The sequence below is a fragment of the Brachyhypopomus gauderio genome, chromosome 9 (assembly GCF_052324685.1).
Source record: "Brachyhypopomus gauderio isolate BG-103 chromosome 9, BGAUD_0.2, whole genome shotgun sequence".
In the NCBI taxonomy this organism is placed as follows: domain Eukaryota; kingdom Metazoa; phylum Chordata; class Actinopteri; order Gymnotiformes; family Hypopomidae; genus Brachyhypopomus; species Brachyhypopomus gauderio.
The window spans coordinates 25,982,567-26,002,997 of NC_135219.1; the positions used below are offsets into that span (position 1 = coordinate 25,982,567).

General features: G+C 39.1%; 1 protein-coding gene across 4 annotated transcripts in view; it reads left to right on the forward strand.

The window, feature by feature from the left end:
• LOC143523582 (brain-enriched guanylate kinase-associated protein) overlaps nt 1–19,027 on the forward strand; it is a 104,194-nt gene extending 85,167 nt beyond the window's left edge. For all 4 annotated transcript variants that reach the window (XM_077018136.1, XM_077018135.1, XM_077018138.1 and 1 more), the window contains 3 exons: nt 10,642–10,749; nt 10,964–11,044; nt 14,433–19,027. In XM_077018136.1, the coding sequence (XP_076874251.1) occupies nt 10,642–10,749; nt 10,964–11,044; nt 14,433–15,821 (1,578 nt within the window). In that variant the 3' untranslated portion in view covers nt 15,822–19,027. The remainder of the gene's footprint in view (nt 1–10,641; nt 10,750–10,963; nt 11,045–14,432) is intronic.
• The last annotated feature ends 1,404 nt before the right edge of the window (nt 19,028–20,431 follow it).

Genomic DNA, 20,431 nt, shown 5'->3' on the forward strand with positions numbered 1-20,431 from the left:
CAGCTGCAATAAGTGTAGCGACCACAATCATTTAATTTTTATTTCGTCTCAGCACGCAGGATTTATGACAGTATACAAACATTTCTGTCGCGAGTATCCCCTAATCGGGATAATCGTAGCTAACAGTTAAAAATAACAAATTATAATGTAACTTCTCCAGCCACAAGTAGTATAAATCACACTTGCTCTGTGGCTGACTCAAACTCTTTATGGTCTCTTACTGCTGACCATATAAGACAAAAACAGAAGACACATATAACCGCTTACCTGCAATAAGTGTAGCGACCACAATCATTTAATTTTTATTTCGTCTCAGCACGCAGGATCTGCCCGTAAAATGAAGCTAGTTAGCCAAACTAGCATCATGTATTTTGACAACAAACCTTAAAATATAATCTCGAATTAATGCCCATTTAATCCTAACCCTGTATATTACTCTATTTAACAATTTACAGATTCGTTATTGACCTCATCTTAAGTAAAACCATTTACTTAACACTCATTTAATTTAACATGAGCGGGAGGGAATACCTACTTATGACAGTATACAAACATTTCTGTCGCGAGTATCCCATAATCCCCTATTCCTAACGGCTGCGGTGCTGACGTCAGATTAGTGGTGGCGACTTATTTTAGCAGGAATTTCACAAGTTATTCCACACTGTTACATATATATATATATATATATATATATATATATATATATATATATATATATATATATATATATATATATATATATATATTAGGGGTGGGCATAGATTAATTTTTTTAATCTAGATTAATCTTACTGAAATCTTGAAATTAATCTAGATTAATCTATATTAAAATGGCTCATATGCATGCTACCCAAGTAATGACAAAGTCAGTTTTTGAGATAGGGTTTCTTAATACAGAGGGTGCGTTAGACCAGGGGCTCATCTCCTGTTTCCAAAATGCATCAATGACTGCTTGAGAAAGCTGTTCTACTTTGATATTTGAAGAAAAACATGCTCAATAAAATGTAGGCTACTTGTGTTCAACGGTTTATTCAGTTAAACATGAATTTGTAAGCCTACATACTGTACATTAAAAGGGGTTGATAACATGTTTATTCAGCTAAACATGATATTTGAAATGTAAGCCAACATTTAGTACATTTAACCTCATGGACGTAATTTGGGGGGGACTTTTTCAAAAGCCGGTTTTGGTCCTCTGCAGTTTTAACGGTTAATAAAAAGAAATATTTAAATAGCGACGAATCTAGCGCTAGGACCATGCAGACAACGACCGCTCCGAGCTCCGCTCCGGTAACACTTTACGTTCCTAAAAATGAATTTTCCATGAAGCAAACCTGGCAACTTCGTGGCTGCATCCATGTAAACACGTACGATTTGTAATTCATTTACATTTACATTTACGGCATTTGGCAGACGCCCTTATCCAGAGCGACTTACATTTTTATCTCATTTTTTATACAAGTGAGCAATTGAGGGTTAAGGGCCTTGCTCAGAGGCACCTCAGTCAAGGCCTCAGGTCTGGGGATCGAACCCACGACCCTCCGGTCACAAGACCAGTTCCCTAACCAGCAGGCCATGACTGCCCTCAATTCACAGGTTTGAAAACTCGTTCTCACCCCTACTGTGCAATCTGGTTAGGAATACAGCCGAGCTAAACTATCAAGTTGAAAGTCATCATAGTTTGCTTACCCATTTTGACCCAGTTCCCAACCCAACTTTAAGAATAGATTAACGGCGATAATTTTTATATCGCCCGATAAGATTATCAAATTAACGACCGCCGTTAACGGCGTTAACGGCCCACCACTAATATATATATATATATATATATATATATATATATATATATATATATATATATATATATATATATTGGCTTGCTCATTAGGGTTCTAGACCCATAGTATTGTTAACCTTGTAAATCCTGTAAAGCTGCTTTGCGACAACTTGAGTTGTTAAAAGCGCTATACAAATAAACTTTGATTGATTGATTGATTGATATTAGGGGTGGGATGCGATCAAAAAAATTTTCTAATTAATTAGAAGCTTTTTAATTAATTAATCGCATTTCAGTATTTAACATGAGAAATATTAATCTAAGTTTGAATGATGAATGAATCAATGAACAAAATCATAAACTTGTTTATTTTTCCACCAGTCTACTAAACAGACCAATAGATTAGTGCAGAAAACAGAGCAAACAGTTTTCAGAACACTGGAAATTCTGACCAAAAATGTTATTTAATTTTGGGAGTTTTGCTCAGAATATTGGAAGAATAAGAAGAACTGAAGTAAATCAGAAGATGTTTTTAATACCATTTTAGATGGTAGACTTTCTTTAATTTCCCAGGCCTCTGCCACAGGCATCTCCATAGTGCCTAGAAGTGGTCTTCTGCATGCTCAAAGCAAATGACTGGATCTTCCGTTCATCATCTATAATATGAGCTGTCACACCAAGATAACTCTTGTTGCTAACAGAGGTCCAGTGATCCCCAGTCAGAGCCACATTTGTGGCGCTCTTCACAATAACCTGTTTTACTTCCCTTTCCTCATCATACAGCTGCTGGATTTTCTTCGACATTGTCTTTCTGGACGGCAGTTCGTAACTTACATCAGCTGACGCAATTTGCAGTAGCGCACGACTCCGCCCACCTCGCGCGAACCTTTCTGCAGTTCACAAAAATTTTAAAAAGCTCACGCTGGTGAAGTGTGCTAAATATTAACCGTCATAGAGATACAGTGGGATGAAAAAGTCTGGGCACCCTTGTTAATTTTCCTGATTTACCTTTATAAATAATTGAATGTTTGGATTTAAAAAAATCAGTTAAATATTTCATATAGGGGACAAACACAATAAAGTTTAATATGATTTAAATTAAGTTTATATGATTTACAGAAAGTGTGCAATAATTGTCTAAACAAAAATAGGCAGGTGCATAAGTTCGGGCAATGTTGTCATTTTATTGATTTCAAAACCTTTAGAACTCATTATTGGAACTCAAATTTGGTTTGGTAAGTTCAGTGACCCTTGACCTCCATACAGAGGTGACTCCAATTATGAGAAAGCGTAGTTAAGGGTGGCAATTGTATGTTTTTCTCCTCTTTGCATCTTCTCTGAAGAGTCGCAGCATGGGAGATTAAAAACAACTTTCAAATGACCTGAAAACAAAGATTTTTCACCGTCATGGTTTAGGGCACATATGTCAAAGTCAAGGCCCGCGGGCCAGATCCGGCCCATGAATTTATTATCTATGGCCCCCTGGATGATATTTAATTACTATTAGAACCGGCCCGCAGGCCACAGCCGCCCGCTGGTGTTTTGCACGCACAAACACTACATTCCCCACAATGCAACGGTAGCCCGCGATGTCACTGCAGCGCGCACAAGCGGCGAGGTTTCAGCGCGGCAAAAATGACGTAATCGCAGTGGCTCCGCCCGTGCGCGAGGTCGTGCACCTCTCGTGCACTTTGCGCGCGCCGCGCCTCAGCGCAATGAACAAAGTCATGTTTGCAGGGTTCATACACCTTTACAAAGTGGAATTCAAGCACTTGTACGTCACATTATTTAATGGTTGTTTATTTTCAAAACACCCAATCTTAACATCTTCACGTTTTCTCATGTTTCGTCCTGGAATTACAAGAGGCTCGTATTTGTTAACGTAATACAAGAGAACTGTTCAGTCAGACAGATATTTGTTGTGAAATGAAGTAATTACAATTTCAAGCATTTTCAAGTACTTTAGCCTAAATTCCAGCACTTTTCAAACCTTTATTACTTTATTCATTTAATGTACAGGACATGTTTTCTTTGAAGGAAGTTTGTTTTTATCTGTTTGCTTGTTGAAAAATGTTTTCACTTGAAATTACTGACAGATCCATAAGAAAGTATTGCTTTATTCATTTAAGCATTAAATAATAAACACTGTGTTAGGTCTTGGTTCAATAGGCTATGTGCAATCATTTCAATATGTTTTAATAAACATTGAACCAGTCCGGCCCTCGGCTTGTAGCAAATTTGGTTTTTTGGCCCTCGGTGTATTTGACTTTGACATCCCTGGTTTAGGGGAAGGATACAGAAAGCTATGTCAGAGATTTCAGCTTTCAGTCTCCAGTGTGAGAAACATTTGTGAGAAAATGGAAGAAGACAGGTACAGTTCAAATCAAGGCTTGAAGTGGCAGACCAAGCAAAATCTCAAATAAACAGAAGCAAAGGATGTTGAGAACAGTCAGAGTCAACCCACAGACCAGCACCAAAGACCTACAACACATCACTCCAAGAAAAACACCTGCTACCTACAGTAAAATTTGGTGGTGGTTCCATCATGCTGTGGGGCTGTGTGGCCAGTACAGGGACTGGGAATCTTGTTAAAGTTGAGGGACGCATGGATTCCAATCAATATCAGCAGATTCTGGAGACCAATGTCCAGGAATCAGTGAAGAAGCTGAAGCTGCACCGGGGCTGGATCTTCCAACAGGACAACGGCCCTAAACACTGCTCAACATCTACTAAGGCAGGGATGTCAAAGTCAAATACACCGAGGGCCAAAAAAACAAATTTGCTACAAGCCGAGGGCCGAACTGGTTCAATGTTTATTAAAATATATTAAAATGATTGCACATAGCCTATTGAACCAAGACCTAACACAGTGTATATTATTTAATGCTTAAATGAATAAAGCAATATTTTCTTATGGATCTGTCAGTAATTTCAAGTGAAAATATTTTTCAACAAGCAAACATGAATAAAGTAATAAAGGTTTGAAAAGTGCTGGAATTTAAGCTAAAGTACTTGAAAATGCTTGAAATTGTAACTACTTCGTTTCACAACAAATAACTATCTGACTGAATAGTTCTCTTGTATCTTGTAATTCCAGGACGAAACATGAGAGAACGTGAAGACGTTAATATCGGGCGTTTTGAAAATAAACAACCATTAAATAATGTGAATAAAAAGCGAATTATTTCTAATCATTTCGAATATATGTATAAAAATATTTAACTTAATTAAGTTTAACGTGCTGGGAAATATTGAAATGGACCTTGAAAGTGACGTACAAGTGCTTTAATTCCACATTATAAAGATGTATGAACCCTGCAAACATGACTGTTTGCGCTGAGGCGCGCGCAAAGTACAAAATTCGAGATTCACGACCTCGCGAATCGACAGCGCGCGAGACGCTCGCGCACGAGTTGAGCCGAGCCACTGCGATTACGTTATTTTCGCCGTGCTGACCCTCGCCGTTTGTGCGCGCTGCAGTGACTTCGCGGGCTACCGTTGCATTGTGGGGAATGTAGTGTTTGTGCGTGCTGTGGCCCGCGGGCCGGTGTTCTAATAGTAATTAAATATCGTCCAGGGGGCCATAGACAATCAATTCGCGGGCCGGATCTGGCATGCGGGCCTTGACTTTGACATATGTGTACTAAGGCATTCATGCAGAGGAACAAGTATAATGTTCTGGAATGGCCATCTCAGTCCCCAGACCTGAATATTATTGAAAAGCTGTGGTGTCGCTTAAAGAGAGTTGTCCATGCTCAGAAACCATCAAACCTGAATGAACTAGAGATGTTTTGTAAAGAAGAATGGTCTAAAATACCTTCAGCCACAATCTAGACTCTCATTAGAAGCTATAGGAAGCATTTAGAGGCTGTTATTTTTGCAAAAGGAGGATCTACAAAATATTAAGACAATTATTGCACACTTTCTGTAAATCATATAAACTTCATTTCACTTCTCAAATATCACTGTGTTTGTCCCCTATATGATATATTTAACTGATTTTTTAATCCAAACATTCAATGATTTATAAAGGTAAATCAGGAAAATTTACAAGGGTGCCCAAACTTTCACATCCCACTGTATCTATAAATATTGCAAATGTACACTGTAAAATAACTACATTAAGCATGATGGTTAATATTTAGTACACTTCACCAGCGTGAGCTTTTTAAAATTTTAGCAAACTGGATGGAGAGAAAACACTGATGTGTGGAAAAAATATGAGTATTTGCAATATCTACAGACCATTTGGCAATTAATTATAACCTTTGTATAAACTTTAATGGTAAAACTCAGTTTACCTGCTGCTGTGAAACAGAACCCCGCGTTACGCAATGTTTGAAAACGCTGGGAAGCTGTTGGGGTGGGTGTGGCTTGGTCCCAGAGGCGGTTTCAGAGCTCCGTGTCAGTCCGGAATCAGTGACCAATGGAGATTGCAGAGGAACGCCTTCATCTAAGCCCCTCCCACATGTGAAATGTGTTCCAAAAGTCAGAAGCAAAAAAACGAAGCAGAAGCAAAGAGAGATTCCAGAAGCAAAAGACCTTACTGGGGAAATCCAAAAAAACAAAAACAATAGAACCAAAAACTTGTCAAAATGCAAACGAAAATAAGTTTCAAATAACCAATCATATTTTTAAAATATACTTTTGATATATATATATTTTTCTGTTTTGCATTCATAATATATACTTTCTCCTCTTGATGCTAAGAATTTTGCCTGCATTTATTTTTGCTTCTGTGGAACTTTTGAAACAAAAATCACTCCATTGCGGTCTACAGTCCACAGCAATCCATCTCGCCAGTGAATTGGTCAGTCTGTCTGACGTGAACTTGACATTTTGTTTCTTAATTTGAACCCCGACATGTGGTCGAGTGTTGACTGGCGACACTGTTTGCTCGTACTAGGAATACATTTAGCAGCTAAGTTAATACTACTGACCTGCGCGTTAGCCCCAACATGTTTTGCGTTGATGTGGTAATGAAGGGTGGAAGTGCTCCTGTGATAAGCAAACTCCTTCCTGCATAAAGTGCAAATAACACTTTCCTTATATTAACAAGTTCCTTATAATAACAAGTTCCTTATATTTAAATTTCCCATCCACCAGGGTAGCCTCTTCAGTAATCTCCCTCATGCTCATCTTATTGTGCGTCCAACGTATGACAGGAACTTGTGCACTGAGAAACATTCCACGGTGCAAAAGTGTCTCATGCGTTAATTTTTTTTAGTTCGTTATTTTCTCTGTAATTAATTAATCAAAATTAACACGTTAAAGTCCCACCACTTGGCGGCGACTCTTCCCCTGGGCTGCATCAGTGCTTGACCCAGCGTCAGTAGCATTAGCAAACGTGCTTTGCATTTAAATGGTACTTCAGACTGGTAGAACTCCTACAATAAAATAATTACGTATAGCATAAGGTGCAAACAACTTTAGTCTTGTCAATGTCTCCATTAGGAAGCTTCTTAAAAATTAATTTTCCATGAAGCAAACCTGGTGGCTTCGTGGCTGCATCCATGTAAACACACATACGATTTGTAATTCACAGGTTTGAAAACTCGTTCACGCCCCCTACTGTGCAATTTGGTTAGGAATACACCCGACCTAAACTATCAAGGTGAAAGTCATCATAGTTTGCTTACATATTTTGACCCAGTTCCCAACCCAACTTTAAGAATAGATTAATGGCGATATTTGTTATATCGCCCGATAAAAGTATCACATTATTGAACTTTGTCAACGCCGATAACAGCCCACCACTGATGTGTGTGTATATATATAAATATATATATATATATATATATATATATATATATATATATATATATATATATATATACAGTACAACCCCGAAAGTCGATGGTAATCCGTTCCGTAACTCGCGTAAACAACTGATGCGGTCGAGTTCCGAATCGAATTTCCCCATATGAAATAACTGAAAACCGATTAATTGGTTCTCGACCATACATTTTTTACCATAAATTTCTCTATTTCCCTTCAAAAATGATCAACAATTACACCCTTAAGTATGTAATACTGTATAAAGCTAATGTTTAATAATCTAACATATCCAATGAATTCCAATGCTACTTATATAGTCTGGGAGTTGTTGGAATCCCAACTCTGGTGAGGAGGTCTCCAGTACCTGGTTGACTGGGAAGGATATGGCCCCGAAGAACGAGCCTGGATTCCGGCGAGGGATGTTCACTGCCCCTCAATGATTGCAGAATTCCACGCAACGCACCCTAACATTCCTGCTCCCAGGCGTCGCAATCGACTCCTGGCTTGTCATAGAGCGTCGGAAGATGCTCCTTTGAGGGGGGGTACTATAAGGAATGCCACCTGATCTGTCCCTACCAGCCTCACCTGCCACTAATCACCACGCCCCTTTTTTGTCATACTTATACACCTTCCCACAACTTCCAAGTCGCGAAGTATTGCCGTTTCCATGCAGCATTTCCATTGCCTGTTTGATCTCCAGTGTTCCGACCCTTGCTTACTCTCCAGACCTCGTCTCCTGTCTAGCACTTCTGTATCTCCTAGATTCTGCTCTTCCGTCCCAACCACCCCAAGAAAACGCTATCGCTACTAATCTTAGTGCTAGTGATTCATGTGCCGTTTTCTGTACACGTGATTCATTTAAATAAAAGCAGTATACTTCTACAGTTGGATCCCTGTCTGTCTGGTCAATACGCTACAATCACTGATGAAAACGGTCTATTACGGTTGTCTCCTTCCCGGTGCTACCTAGCCAGGATATTGTTTCTCTTTCAGCAGGGCTACTGAGAGGCTAGTGTGTCCAAGGTACTGGCAGTTAACCCTATTGTGTAGGTATGCTGACGAACCAACGTTTGATGCAAAAAATTCTGGCTCAGTAATGTGTTCCAAACTATGTTGTACTTTTCTAAGGGTGTCATATAACATCACTCCTCACCGCCTAGCAGGTGTATGTTTTTTCCTGAATACTACTGTGACTTCGTTAAGCACAACCCAGCCAATCATCAGGCACTATTTATAGTCAACTCTGAGGCGATTTCAGGTCGGGAGACCAGTGACAAGATACTTTGTTGTTTTCAAGCGGTCTGTTTTCTTCATCAACGCTCCGGACACCATCGAAATATATGTGGACCTAAAAATACAGCTTTTATCTCAATACTGACCAAATTTAATCGAAATCCGTGCAGGCGAAAGTATTTTACTAGACCGCGGAAAATAAGTAGTCATGATTGACATTGGTGTATTGAACGTCACGGTAGCTAGCAACTTTAGGCTAAAAGCGGCGTCTCGGTTTAACTCGTTCCCACAGTGTTTTCTTGAAATCGGTACTGATACCAGTGTTGGCGTAGTTTAATCTCATTGTTTTCTGATATAACTTGTTGTTAAATGGTAATATAGTTAACATCACTTCGAATTAGATTATTATGATTAATTATTAATTATGATTAATTAGAATTAGATTATGTGAATTTCAGTCACACGACTTCTATTGTAATTAATGTATTATATTTTAATGTGATACATGATATTATAAATATCATAACTTTATCAATTCTCAACCAATTTTCAAAATCCAGGTATCATTTTAAAGGTCTATTTCAGCTCTGTCTAGATATGTGATTCTTTTAAAGCTTGGGGCTGTTTGAAAATTTTGTCATCATACCTATATTGTGTGAGCTTTGAAATTCATGGGGTTTTCTCTCTTGAGAACTACTCCATATATTTTATCACCTGTTTCCACTACAACACAGTTTTTTTCGTGTCATATTAAAAAAAAGAATCAGCTGTTTTCTCCCAACTTTTGTTGTGACGGACAGACATTGGGGTGCCGTACAGTTCTGCCAGCTAATGTAAAATTAAAATCTATTTCATATCAGTCCAAAAGACTTATAAATAAATTGACAAACACAAACATGAAGGGTATCCTCTCTATAATTTCAGAAAGTTTTAGTAACTTGTAATACACTTACAGTTAGGTATATATTTTTTTCTTTTAATTACCGTTATTATTTATTTCAGTTAACGAGTGTTTTTTCAATGCCAGTATTCGTTTTTTCGTTAACGATTAGCACAAGCTTCCTGCCACATCTTTCCGCCCTGGGCAGAGGGTCTGGCTATCTGCCAAGGACCTGCATGAAGAAGGACCAAAAAGCTGGCCCCACATTAAGCATGCCTGATGTGAAAAGAAGTCAAGCTTAAACATATATCTATGTTAGAATGTTAGATAAAATGTTAGAAACTAACCTATTAGGTTATGATTAACCCATGTTTAAGCTAGTTTTTCAAGCTCTCAATACTCACACTTACAGGTAAAACACAATAGAAGACTACACAGCACGTTTAAAGTAACAATATTCTAACTTGCTAAATTTTTATGTGCACTTAAATCAATATTAAAACTTGCAAACTTTATGATCGTGCTACTAGAAGTAAATACCTTCTGTAAATACAGTCATGTTTAGTAGAGACTGATGAGAGGCTGAAAATGGAACAATAAGTCCACTACGAGTAGCTAAAGGCGCCATAGCACAACACAGTACTCCCAATAACAAGAAGAAAAATAATGGAATAAATGAGGGATTTTGGTCAAATTAATGCAGTACAACAAAATAATGACTTTCCATGACTTTACATTTGAGATTTTTTTTTTTTTTTTACTTTTTTTTTGCCAAATATGTCAACCCCCCTATAGTATTTAAATGAACGAGAGGGCAGCTCAATTGCTATTATGCATTCTGGACTTTGTTTTGAGGTTTTCACAAGTGCCGAGAGCAGCTGGATTACATTGTTGTGTCATTAATGTAATTCATAAGAGAGAAGCACTTTTGGTGATGTGCATAGCAGCTTGTGTATCTCTTCCTTCCTTCTCAGTCGCAGCACCATGACGATGAGAAGAGGGCACTGAGCAGAGAGATCCTGGTCCTTAACAGTCATCTCATGGAAGCCAAGATGACCATTGAAAAGCTGAAGGAGGACAATGTAAGGGCTGCTGGCACAGTGGTCATACGGGTGCACACATACAGTAATAATAAATGCTCACTAACCACAACATTCAGAACACACAGAAATCTCAAAGTAATACTTTGTTGTCAATACTCCATACATATGAGGTAAAAGTAGCAGAATTCAAATATCTGTAGCAGGTTTGAAATGTCATGATTTTCATTGGTGTGACATGGTTTTGTATCTGAAGGACATGTACAGGAAGGACTGTAACCTAGCAGCCCAGCTTTTGCAGTGCAATAAGTCCCAATATAGAGCCCTTCTCTCAGAGGTAAGACATTCTGCTGTTAATCTGTTCAGATAATCCAAGTCCCAGACAATAATCTCACAGCTTTGAATATCCATATTAAGGTGATATTAATATTTAGTACTTGTATATATATAATTATTATTCTAAGTTATATTATTTATTTCTTATCTATATGCCTTGTCTCCTCTGTATATTTCTGCTGTATATTTCATGATTAAAATTATTGATAACAGCCTATTCAAGTGATTTAATTTGATGGTCATGCTCACGAGAGGCACTACAAAATATATCCATTTCATGTTGATTTAGAACCAATAGATTGTGACCTATAAATTGTGCAAACTGACACCTCAGTCTTTTTGGATTGCCTGAAATTACAAGACAATTAGGCTACTCGTCACTAATCGTCACTAATCAATACTAATTGTGTGCCTATTTCATACTGTCCTTGAAGTTTTAAATAAACTGTTGCATTCTGAAAAGCATTAGGTTTTCTAAAAAAAAAAAAAAACACTCCGTTTGAGCCTTAAATCAACTCTTCTTCAGCAAACTCGACAAACTTGACTCCATTCACTTCTTCCTGGCACTTTTCCAACTCGTTCAGCGTCATTAGGTGTGCCACCTATGGGGGAGTGTGTATGAAAAGGAAACTCCTCTCTGCTGCGCCTAAAGCGATCGATCACCAGTGGTTGGCGCCAGAGTGAACTATAGATGTAGATCAGAGGTAAATAAACAAAATTAAAACTAAACTAGATTTTTTTTTCAGCATGAGATATCAGATGTGTGGCGTGAGAGCGTGTGAAGACGGTCAAATGCATGTGTCTCACGCTCAATGTGTGAGAGTTGGCAACCCTGTTACACCAGTGGTTGTTGACATAGATGATGAGCCTCCCACCTTTGCTTTTTCCACATGCTTTAGTGTCCCTGTCGGCTCTCACAGCAGTGAATTCCCGCAAGACCATTAGCGTCTGGTACAAGCTGGGTTAGCTATGTCTCCATAAATATAAACAAGCTGCACTCACGATAAGTCCGCTGGTTTTTCAGTGGATTTGACAGCAAGTACGACAGCAAGTTCATGTTGGCCATGATGACAAGGATGGATGGTTTACAGCATCTCCGATTGTCTGCTAGCTTAGCCTAGGATCATTAAGTAGCAAGCTGTCTAATTTACATTAACACATGGTTGCACTCTCACTCATTGAGCGTGAGACACACGCATTTGACTGTCTTCACACGCTCTCACGCCACACATCCGATTTCTCACGCCAAAAAAAAAATCTAGTTTATTTACCTACCTCTGATCCATATCTATGATTCAATGAGTTACTAGTTCGCTCTGGCACCAACAACTACTGGCGATCGATCGATCGCCATATAATACTTAATTTGTGTTCATTTTACACCGCACCGGTAACAATTTACGTTCGCCACCTCCTCCAGGTTCAAATCTCACACCAAGCAATCTTGAAAAGTTGGCAACCCTGTTAACTAGCTAGCAAATGTTATAGCTAGTGGACTCCACTTTATCAAAATGAAATTATGCTGATTTGTCTGTTACAGTAGGATTCATAATTTAGTAGTTTGGGTTGTAGGTAAGCAGCTAGATATAGATTTATGCAGTGTTTTGGAATGCTGACTCTGATTCAGATACAGAAGGTGGATATTGAAACCAGAGTGACAGAGACTTTGAATGTTGGTACATTTTTCTGATACAATCTGAAGCAAAAAATCTGATGAAAAAAATTAAAAACCAAAAAATTAATAAACATTAATTAAGATTTTGAAATAAACCATTTCCATGTGATTCATGTGTATTGATGTTGAATTTTTAATTTCCAACATTTTTTAGAATGCTGCCTACATTAACAGCTGCCCACATAACCAGTGCCTACATAGGCAGCTCACTAGGCAGCTTTAGGTTTTGGGAAACACCCAATCGATACATTGATACAAATGATATTGTCTCATCGTATATCTCATATAAAAATATATATTTAAAAAAATAATCATATATTGCCCAGTCGTACCATGTAGTACTAGTTATATATAATTGTAGCCCTTTGTAATAAGCTATTGTTTTTTTATTGATTTTTACCAGGCTTTTTTACTTCATTGTCTCTCGGCAAATGGTTTTTCTTATCAGCAATGGTTCACAGATTACCTCTCCAATAGAACCCAGGTTATGCAGCTAGAGGGTCCCTGAGGTATTACAGTCTCACGATGATCAGTCCTGGGCTCTTTATTATTCACCTTATATGGACTTGGTGAGGCCTTGCAAAATGAATGATATAGTTATATGTTGCTTTGCACCTTCCTCTGCAAATGTTTTTCATATCTTTGGCATGATTTTAGAAAGTGCAAGAGCAGCTTTTTCAACTAATTGCTGATAAAACAAATCTTGTGCTTTTTTTCCTACCTGAAAGACAAAAACACAAAAAGTGAACAAATTGAGTAGCCATTCTCAAGTTTTCCGTTCCTGTTATTTCTCTGTCTAGTTATTCTGTCAGTTATTTTGGGTTACTCACCGTTGTGGTTAGAGAGCAGCCAGTTTCTTCTCCTGGCGTCCTTAGCCTTTTGGTTTTTTCAATTGTTTCAAATAGTTTTTTGACGTTGTTCAGAAAATATTTTACCCATATGAGACTTCTCTTTATTGTAAAATGTTATATAATTCTGTTCTTCAAAACCTCTAAAACTATAATATTTCTAACAAATATGCTTAACAAATATGCTTAACAAAAATCGATCCACATCCGAGGTGTGATTTACTTGTTGGTAGTTTTTGGTAATAAGCGCATATTATTCACACAGTGACCTCTGGTGGATTTTTTTGGTATAACATATGTCTACCGATTGGTAGAGATAGCATAATCAGGTTAAGTTCAACACCAGCTCTAAAAGAAACAATAGCTCAAAAGGTGGTCAACGTTGAGCAAGACGTTAATGGGTTAAAGAAATAAGAGTTGATTTCTTTCTTGATGACTTGGTGTTTTGCAATTTGATATTCCCAGTGTCGGGACGAACTTAGTAAGACGGTATTTAGGTTTTCTACACCTTCTGCTTGGAATACTTTACAAAATGAGATTAAGACATGAAATATTATACTGTTAAATAGTTTGAGTTATGGTGAAGTTGACTGAGTCAACATTGTCTTTGTGTAGATGTTTTATGTAAGATGTTTTTTTTCCATGTTGTTGTTGCTGGTATAACTTTGTGTTGATGCCATTCTTGGCCAGGTGTCCCTGTAAAATATCTGTGATCTTAGTGGGACTAGCCTGGTTACATATATATATGTTTAAAAAATAAATAAAATATATATGTGATGTAAATGGTATTTCCTCACATTTAACTTGCTTTTATTTCTATCATTCTTCAATCTAAACATCGTCTACTTCTATTTTTTGTTCCACAGTTGCCTGCAGAGTTTCAGGAGAGGCTGAGACTGCACTTGGAACGTTCATCCCTCTGTCACTCACCCTACTCTGACACTGTCCCTGCCTCAGTGATAGCCAGTGTGTTGGAGAAACCTGACGAAGTATGCAGCGTTCAGGCATCGCGTTCACCCAGCCCCCAGTGCCACCAACCCCAGGGCTTCCTTGTGGGTACAGGCCTGGGCAGTCCTGAGCGCCTGGGCCTGCGTGCCACATTTAGGTCTGATCTGTACAGTAGTGACACTGCTCTTTACTGCCCAGAAGAGCGGCAGCGGGAGCGCAGGCCCAGCATGGATCTGCATGGTCAGCGGAAGCTTTTCAACATCCAGAACTCCACAGAAAGCACTCCAGAGGAAGGATCCCCTTCTCTACAGCAGGGATTCTCCCAGGAGCACTTTGGCAAGTTTGCCACCTCTCTGGGTGGAGCCTCTAGCTCCTATTCCAGTTTCAGTGGTGCCGGATCTGAGGATAAGGTGGCAGACCCTCCAAGCAGTGCTGCCTCCTCCCCTCAACACCACGGACTTTATATGGAGTGGAGAGATACTGCTGACTTTGAGCACAAGAGTGACTCCTCTTGGGAAAGAGACAGCCCCAGTGCCTTCAACAAGGCTCATACCTTCCAGCCAGCTGAGCCTATCCCCCACCAGAACAGTAGCTCACCGATCTACTGCAGGACCATGTCTTCCTGCTACAGTGAACCTTATGAACCCCTGCCACACTCCACCTCTCCCAGCATCACATATGGCGACAGTCGTCGTGGCAGCACACTAGTCCCAGAGGAGGAAGAGCTCATTGGCCGATGGAGGCAACTGAGTGTGGAGGATGTGAGTGGCCACTCACACCACAGTGCAGGACGTGCCTCACCTTACAGTTTCTCTGAGCAGCATTTCTCTCTGAGACCTGCAAAGATCCGGCTTGGGCCACTCTATAGTAGCTTCCAGGAGGGGACTGACATATATCACCAACACAGAGGGGTTCTGGACCCTTTCTCTAGCCCCAGCCCGGAGGTGAGTCCTGGGCTTAGGCAGCAACATAGCCAGCCTCACCTCTACCAAGCCAAGGATGACAGCCAGGAGTCAGAACACAGCCTGTATAGCCCTGATGAGCATGCTGCAGCTGCAACCAGCCAGCAGGGTGAGTATGTGGACATGAGCCCCAACAGCTCCAGCGAGTCCCTGCACCATGACTCTCTGGAGAGGGCAGTAGAGCTCCAGCATTACCAACCCGATCGACATAGTGCATCATCACCTCAGGGGAGCAATCCTTCCACGCCTCAGCCACCAGCACAATACCAAACATTTGGCTCCCTAGGTCTGACAAGGAAAGATAGTCTCACCAAGGCTCAGCTCTATGGGACTCTGCTTAACTGAGGACAGGACTTCCCCATCTCAACTTCTCACTTTCCTATCAGGAGGAACTGAATGTGAAATAATAACTCAAGCCAAACATGAATAGTTCTTTGGTTGAAGGTTTTCAAAGAACATGTCTCCATCCTCTTCTGTATAGGTTCATGTTGTTTTCTACATAAATATTGAGAAATGTGTTCACAATTCTCTAGGTGATATGAACCTCAAATCCATCACAACATTTGTACAGATAATCTGAGTTTTACTTGTCCTTGTAGTTTGCCACAGATGCAGTATTATTTACTTCATGGACATTTTTATTTTGAGTGTGTAAATTAAGGTAACAATAAAACAAGGCTTGGCCAAACTGAGATTACCTAAGAATTTATAGCAGAGACTATTGGTAAACATAATAGTGTAAAAGAAATCATTTTGACAATGAAATGTATGTCTTATTATTAAGCATCTTCACTAATAGTTATTGATGCACCTATACTTTGGACATGGAAAGATTGTGGCCGAACGTACAGGAGGTCCAGTCATGAAGCTGTACACGTTCTCACACTTACCAATGATCCCATAAAGAGTTTTCAGGCATATGTAGAAAATCAGAGGAACAATACATCTCCTTGATGAACCACCCTGTATGTTCACCTGGACAACTGTTTTTGAATTGGCCTCTGGGGTTGTCTTTATGCATATACTGACTTTATACAGGACTAGACATTCATGTATCCAGGTCTTTGTTATGGAGTCATATGCTTTCTTGTGGTCGATTCAGGCAACATTTAAGTTGGAAGTCTGGTCTTAGAATCCTGATGGACAGCTGTGTCTCTCAATATGTGGTGCTTTGAGCTTCTGGTGCTGTTAACATTCATGTTGTGAACAATGGTCAGTACATGCACATATGCTCATTCAGTTTGGGTGCCAGTATTGGGTGCCCTTCGTGATTGGTGTCCTTCATGACCTATTCTCTTTCTTCTGTTAGCCAGCCAGATGGGAGTTTTTTAGCAACTGGTTAATTTGTTGTAGTCATCATCATGCAGAGATATTAATTTTCTTAGACCAGCAGGCATGGGGGCCAGGGCTAGGTACTGCTTGTCTGACCTACTCTTAAACATCTGCTGTAATGAAGATTGTATCCTGCTTTTTATTGCTACTTATGTAAGTGTACTAGTGATAGATGTTTATAATGGTTAGTCATGATCATCTTCTGTTGTTCACAGTTGGAACACATTACAATATTACATACTTGCTTTCTGACCATTTCTGAAATGCAGTATTATATCTGTATCAACATTTCATCCATTTTAGCTTAATTTTATCGCTTTTTTATAGGACGCCTTGTTTCTAGTGATGCACCAAAATTCTGGACACCAATATTGTCTAGCCGGGATTGCTCATTAGGGATCTGGACCCATACGACTGTAAAGCTGCTTTGTGACAACGTATGTTGTGAAAAGCGCTATATAAATAAATTTGACTTTGACTTTAGCCAAAGTGGCTAAAAATGGTACTTTTGGTTTTCGATGGAAAGACAAAAATGGCCAAACCTTTGAATGGGAAAAAAGGTTTTTTGTCAGTGTGGTTCAAACCATTAACTTTCAATAGAAGATACCCAAGAGATTCTCATCTACTAGTCTGAACAGAACATGTTCTGCTCATTATAGCCAAAAAGAAAGGTCCCTGATAGCATGCCACCACCATCTGTAGTCACACTTATTGAGCACAAAAAAGATCAGTGTAAATAACATTTTTAAACATTAACTAACTTTCATTTTTCCAATGTGCCCTAAAGTTCAGCTTTGGTCAATAATTTTTTTAAGGTGCATTAGTAATATCAGGAAATGTATCACAAAATGTAACAATATACACAATATTGCCAACAGTTCACCTTCCTTGACATATGAGCTTAAGTGTCATCCCTTTCCTAAACCATAGGGTTCAATATCACATTGGTCCAGTGTTTATGAGGATTTTTGACCATTCTTCCAGAAGCGCATTTGCGAGGTCACATACTGATGTTGGATGAGAAGGCCGGGCTCTCAGTCTCCGCTCTAATTTGTCCCAAAGGTGTTCCGTCAGGTTGAGGTCAGGACTCTGTGCAAGCCAGTCAAGTTCATCCACACCAACTCCATCCAGACACCATCCATGTCTTTATGGTCCTTGCTTGGATACAGTTGCTCGACCATGGAAATCCATTTTAATCTTAATCGACCTTTTAATAATTAATTCTGATCTGTGCGAATTCAGAACTCATCCCTTGGGTAATAAGACTGAGACACACCATTTCATTTATTTAAGTTGTCATACATTTTTTCCTGAGCAATCAGGATGGTGCCCCATTTCATAATTCACAATTAATCAGTATATCCGCTACAACACTATGCGCTTCAGCGTCCGCTGACCCTGCTCTGTCAGTTTACGTGGCCTACCACTTCGTGTCAGAGTTGCTCTCGTTCCCAAACACTTCAATTTTCTTATAAAACAGCTGGCAGTTGACTGTGGAATATTTAGGAAATTTCACAACTGGATTTGTTGCACAAGTGGCATCCTATCACAGTTTCATGCTAGAATTCACTGAGCTCCTGAGAGGGACCCATTCTTTCACTAATGTTTGTAAAAGTCTGCATGCCTTGGTGTTTACTTTTATACACCTGTGGCCATGGAAGTGATTGGAACACTTGATTCAGATAATGTGGACGGGTGAGCAAATACCTTTGGCAATACAATGTATGCAGATCTTACTGTAGTTGGCAGAGTCTCTCAGAAAGTACAGAACACTTGGGTCAATCTGTCTTTATAAACCCTTACAATTTGAAAATATAATTTACAGAGGAATCACTAAATACACTAAATAATAAACACTATGCCTCAAAATATAAATCTACAGTTGACTCGAGTCCTTAGTTTGTAGTACTGATAAATGGTTACGGTTAAAATAACAGAATGGTTAATATCCCACCAATACATATTTTCATTCAAAGGTCTACTTATAATTTAGCTCTAGATCAACAGGATCTAGAAGTATGTATTTTATTTACTGTGATTTGTTACTGGATGGAATATCTGAGGTGTCTATTTGCTGTTTTCCTAGTTGTGTCCCTGCTGTGGTCAGAGTCTCTCCCAAGTCCTCTCTACCTCATGCACTCTGATCCTTTTCTGCCACCTTGATGCATGACCATTTCTTATGTTTTCATTACTCTTTAAATAAAGCTCAAGCACTGCACAAAAGTTCTTGTGCGCCATCTCTCTCTTGCTCTACACTTGTCTACTGCCAATCACTGTGATGTATGATGAAAATGAATAATTGAGGTGGGTAAGTACAAAGTGTTGTATTTTAGCTCAGGATTAACATATACTCTATGATGGAGTGAGGTGAGAGTACACAGACATTATTATAAGTGTACCTAAACCCTCAGCCTTTGGGAGACTTCATCTTGCATATAACACTGTCCAACAGAACTGATGCTTGACAGCCAGTCAAACAGCAGTTTAACCCCACTTATTGCATCTGGGGAAAAACATTCAGTACACTTAAGTGAGAATGTAGGGCTCCAGTGAAGGAGGCAAAGTAAAAGTTGGATTATACTTTCGCATCTGAGAGTAGCGCTCGACTCTGCACACTGCGCGAGAACCTATGAGAATGGCAGAAGCATTTATACTGTTTTCTCTAAAACAGGTGCACGTACAGGTGGTAAAGAAATACCCCTGCAAAAACAGGTGAAGGATTTTACTTGACGAATTTTAAAATGTTGCATTGGGTTTCAGGTTTGAAAATGCTTGAAATGTTTAATATATTTCATTTCACAACAAATTTGACTGAATAGTTCACTTGTATTACATTTTCATATACAAGCCTCTTGTAATTCTAGCATGAAACATGAGAAACATGAGAAAACCTGAAGACAGCGCAAGGGGCCAAAGTGCGTGGACGGAGCCACCATGACTGTGTCACTTTTGGCGCACGCACCCTCGCGCCAGTTGCCATGTGTGAAGTATAATCCTAGCTTAAGGGCTCGCCTGAACTAATTATTTCTGATTTGAAAAGATTGTCTTACTGTTAAGTGATGGGCAATGAAAAAGTTCAATATCAATTAGAAAATATTCTTTTCAACTTTACAATTACAGTGTCTCCAGGCAAATAATGCATTTAACACTGTGAACAGTGAAAAATCTTACCAGTGTACAACACTAAGTGCTGATAAGTGTTGGAAACTTATCAGACATTGTGGACAAATTGGATCAATTGATGTCTTTAAAGGAGAGAAAGTCTAGAAATGTCTGGAATGATGACACACTCCTTTGAGCTGGCTGCTGTACTGCATTTCAAAATGATGTTGCAGAAGCCCTTGTGAAAACACAAGCAACAAGGAAAAGAAGACAAAGCTCATCACCAAGTCCACTGCTCTGAGTGGAACCATGATGAAAGCCTCAGATGAATGATGGCCAACTAAAGAGGGCGATACTGACAATTGTCCACATGCCAAATGTGAAAATTTCCAAAGTGCACTTGGAAAACATGTATACTGTAACGTAAAATATGTATAAACATGTATAAGTGTAAAGTAAACTATTGCTACATTCCACAAAAAATTGCTTCAAGGCAGCACATAGACGTTGAATCGAGATAT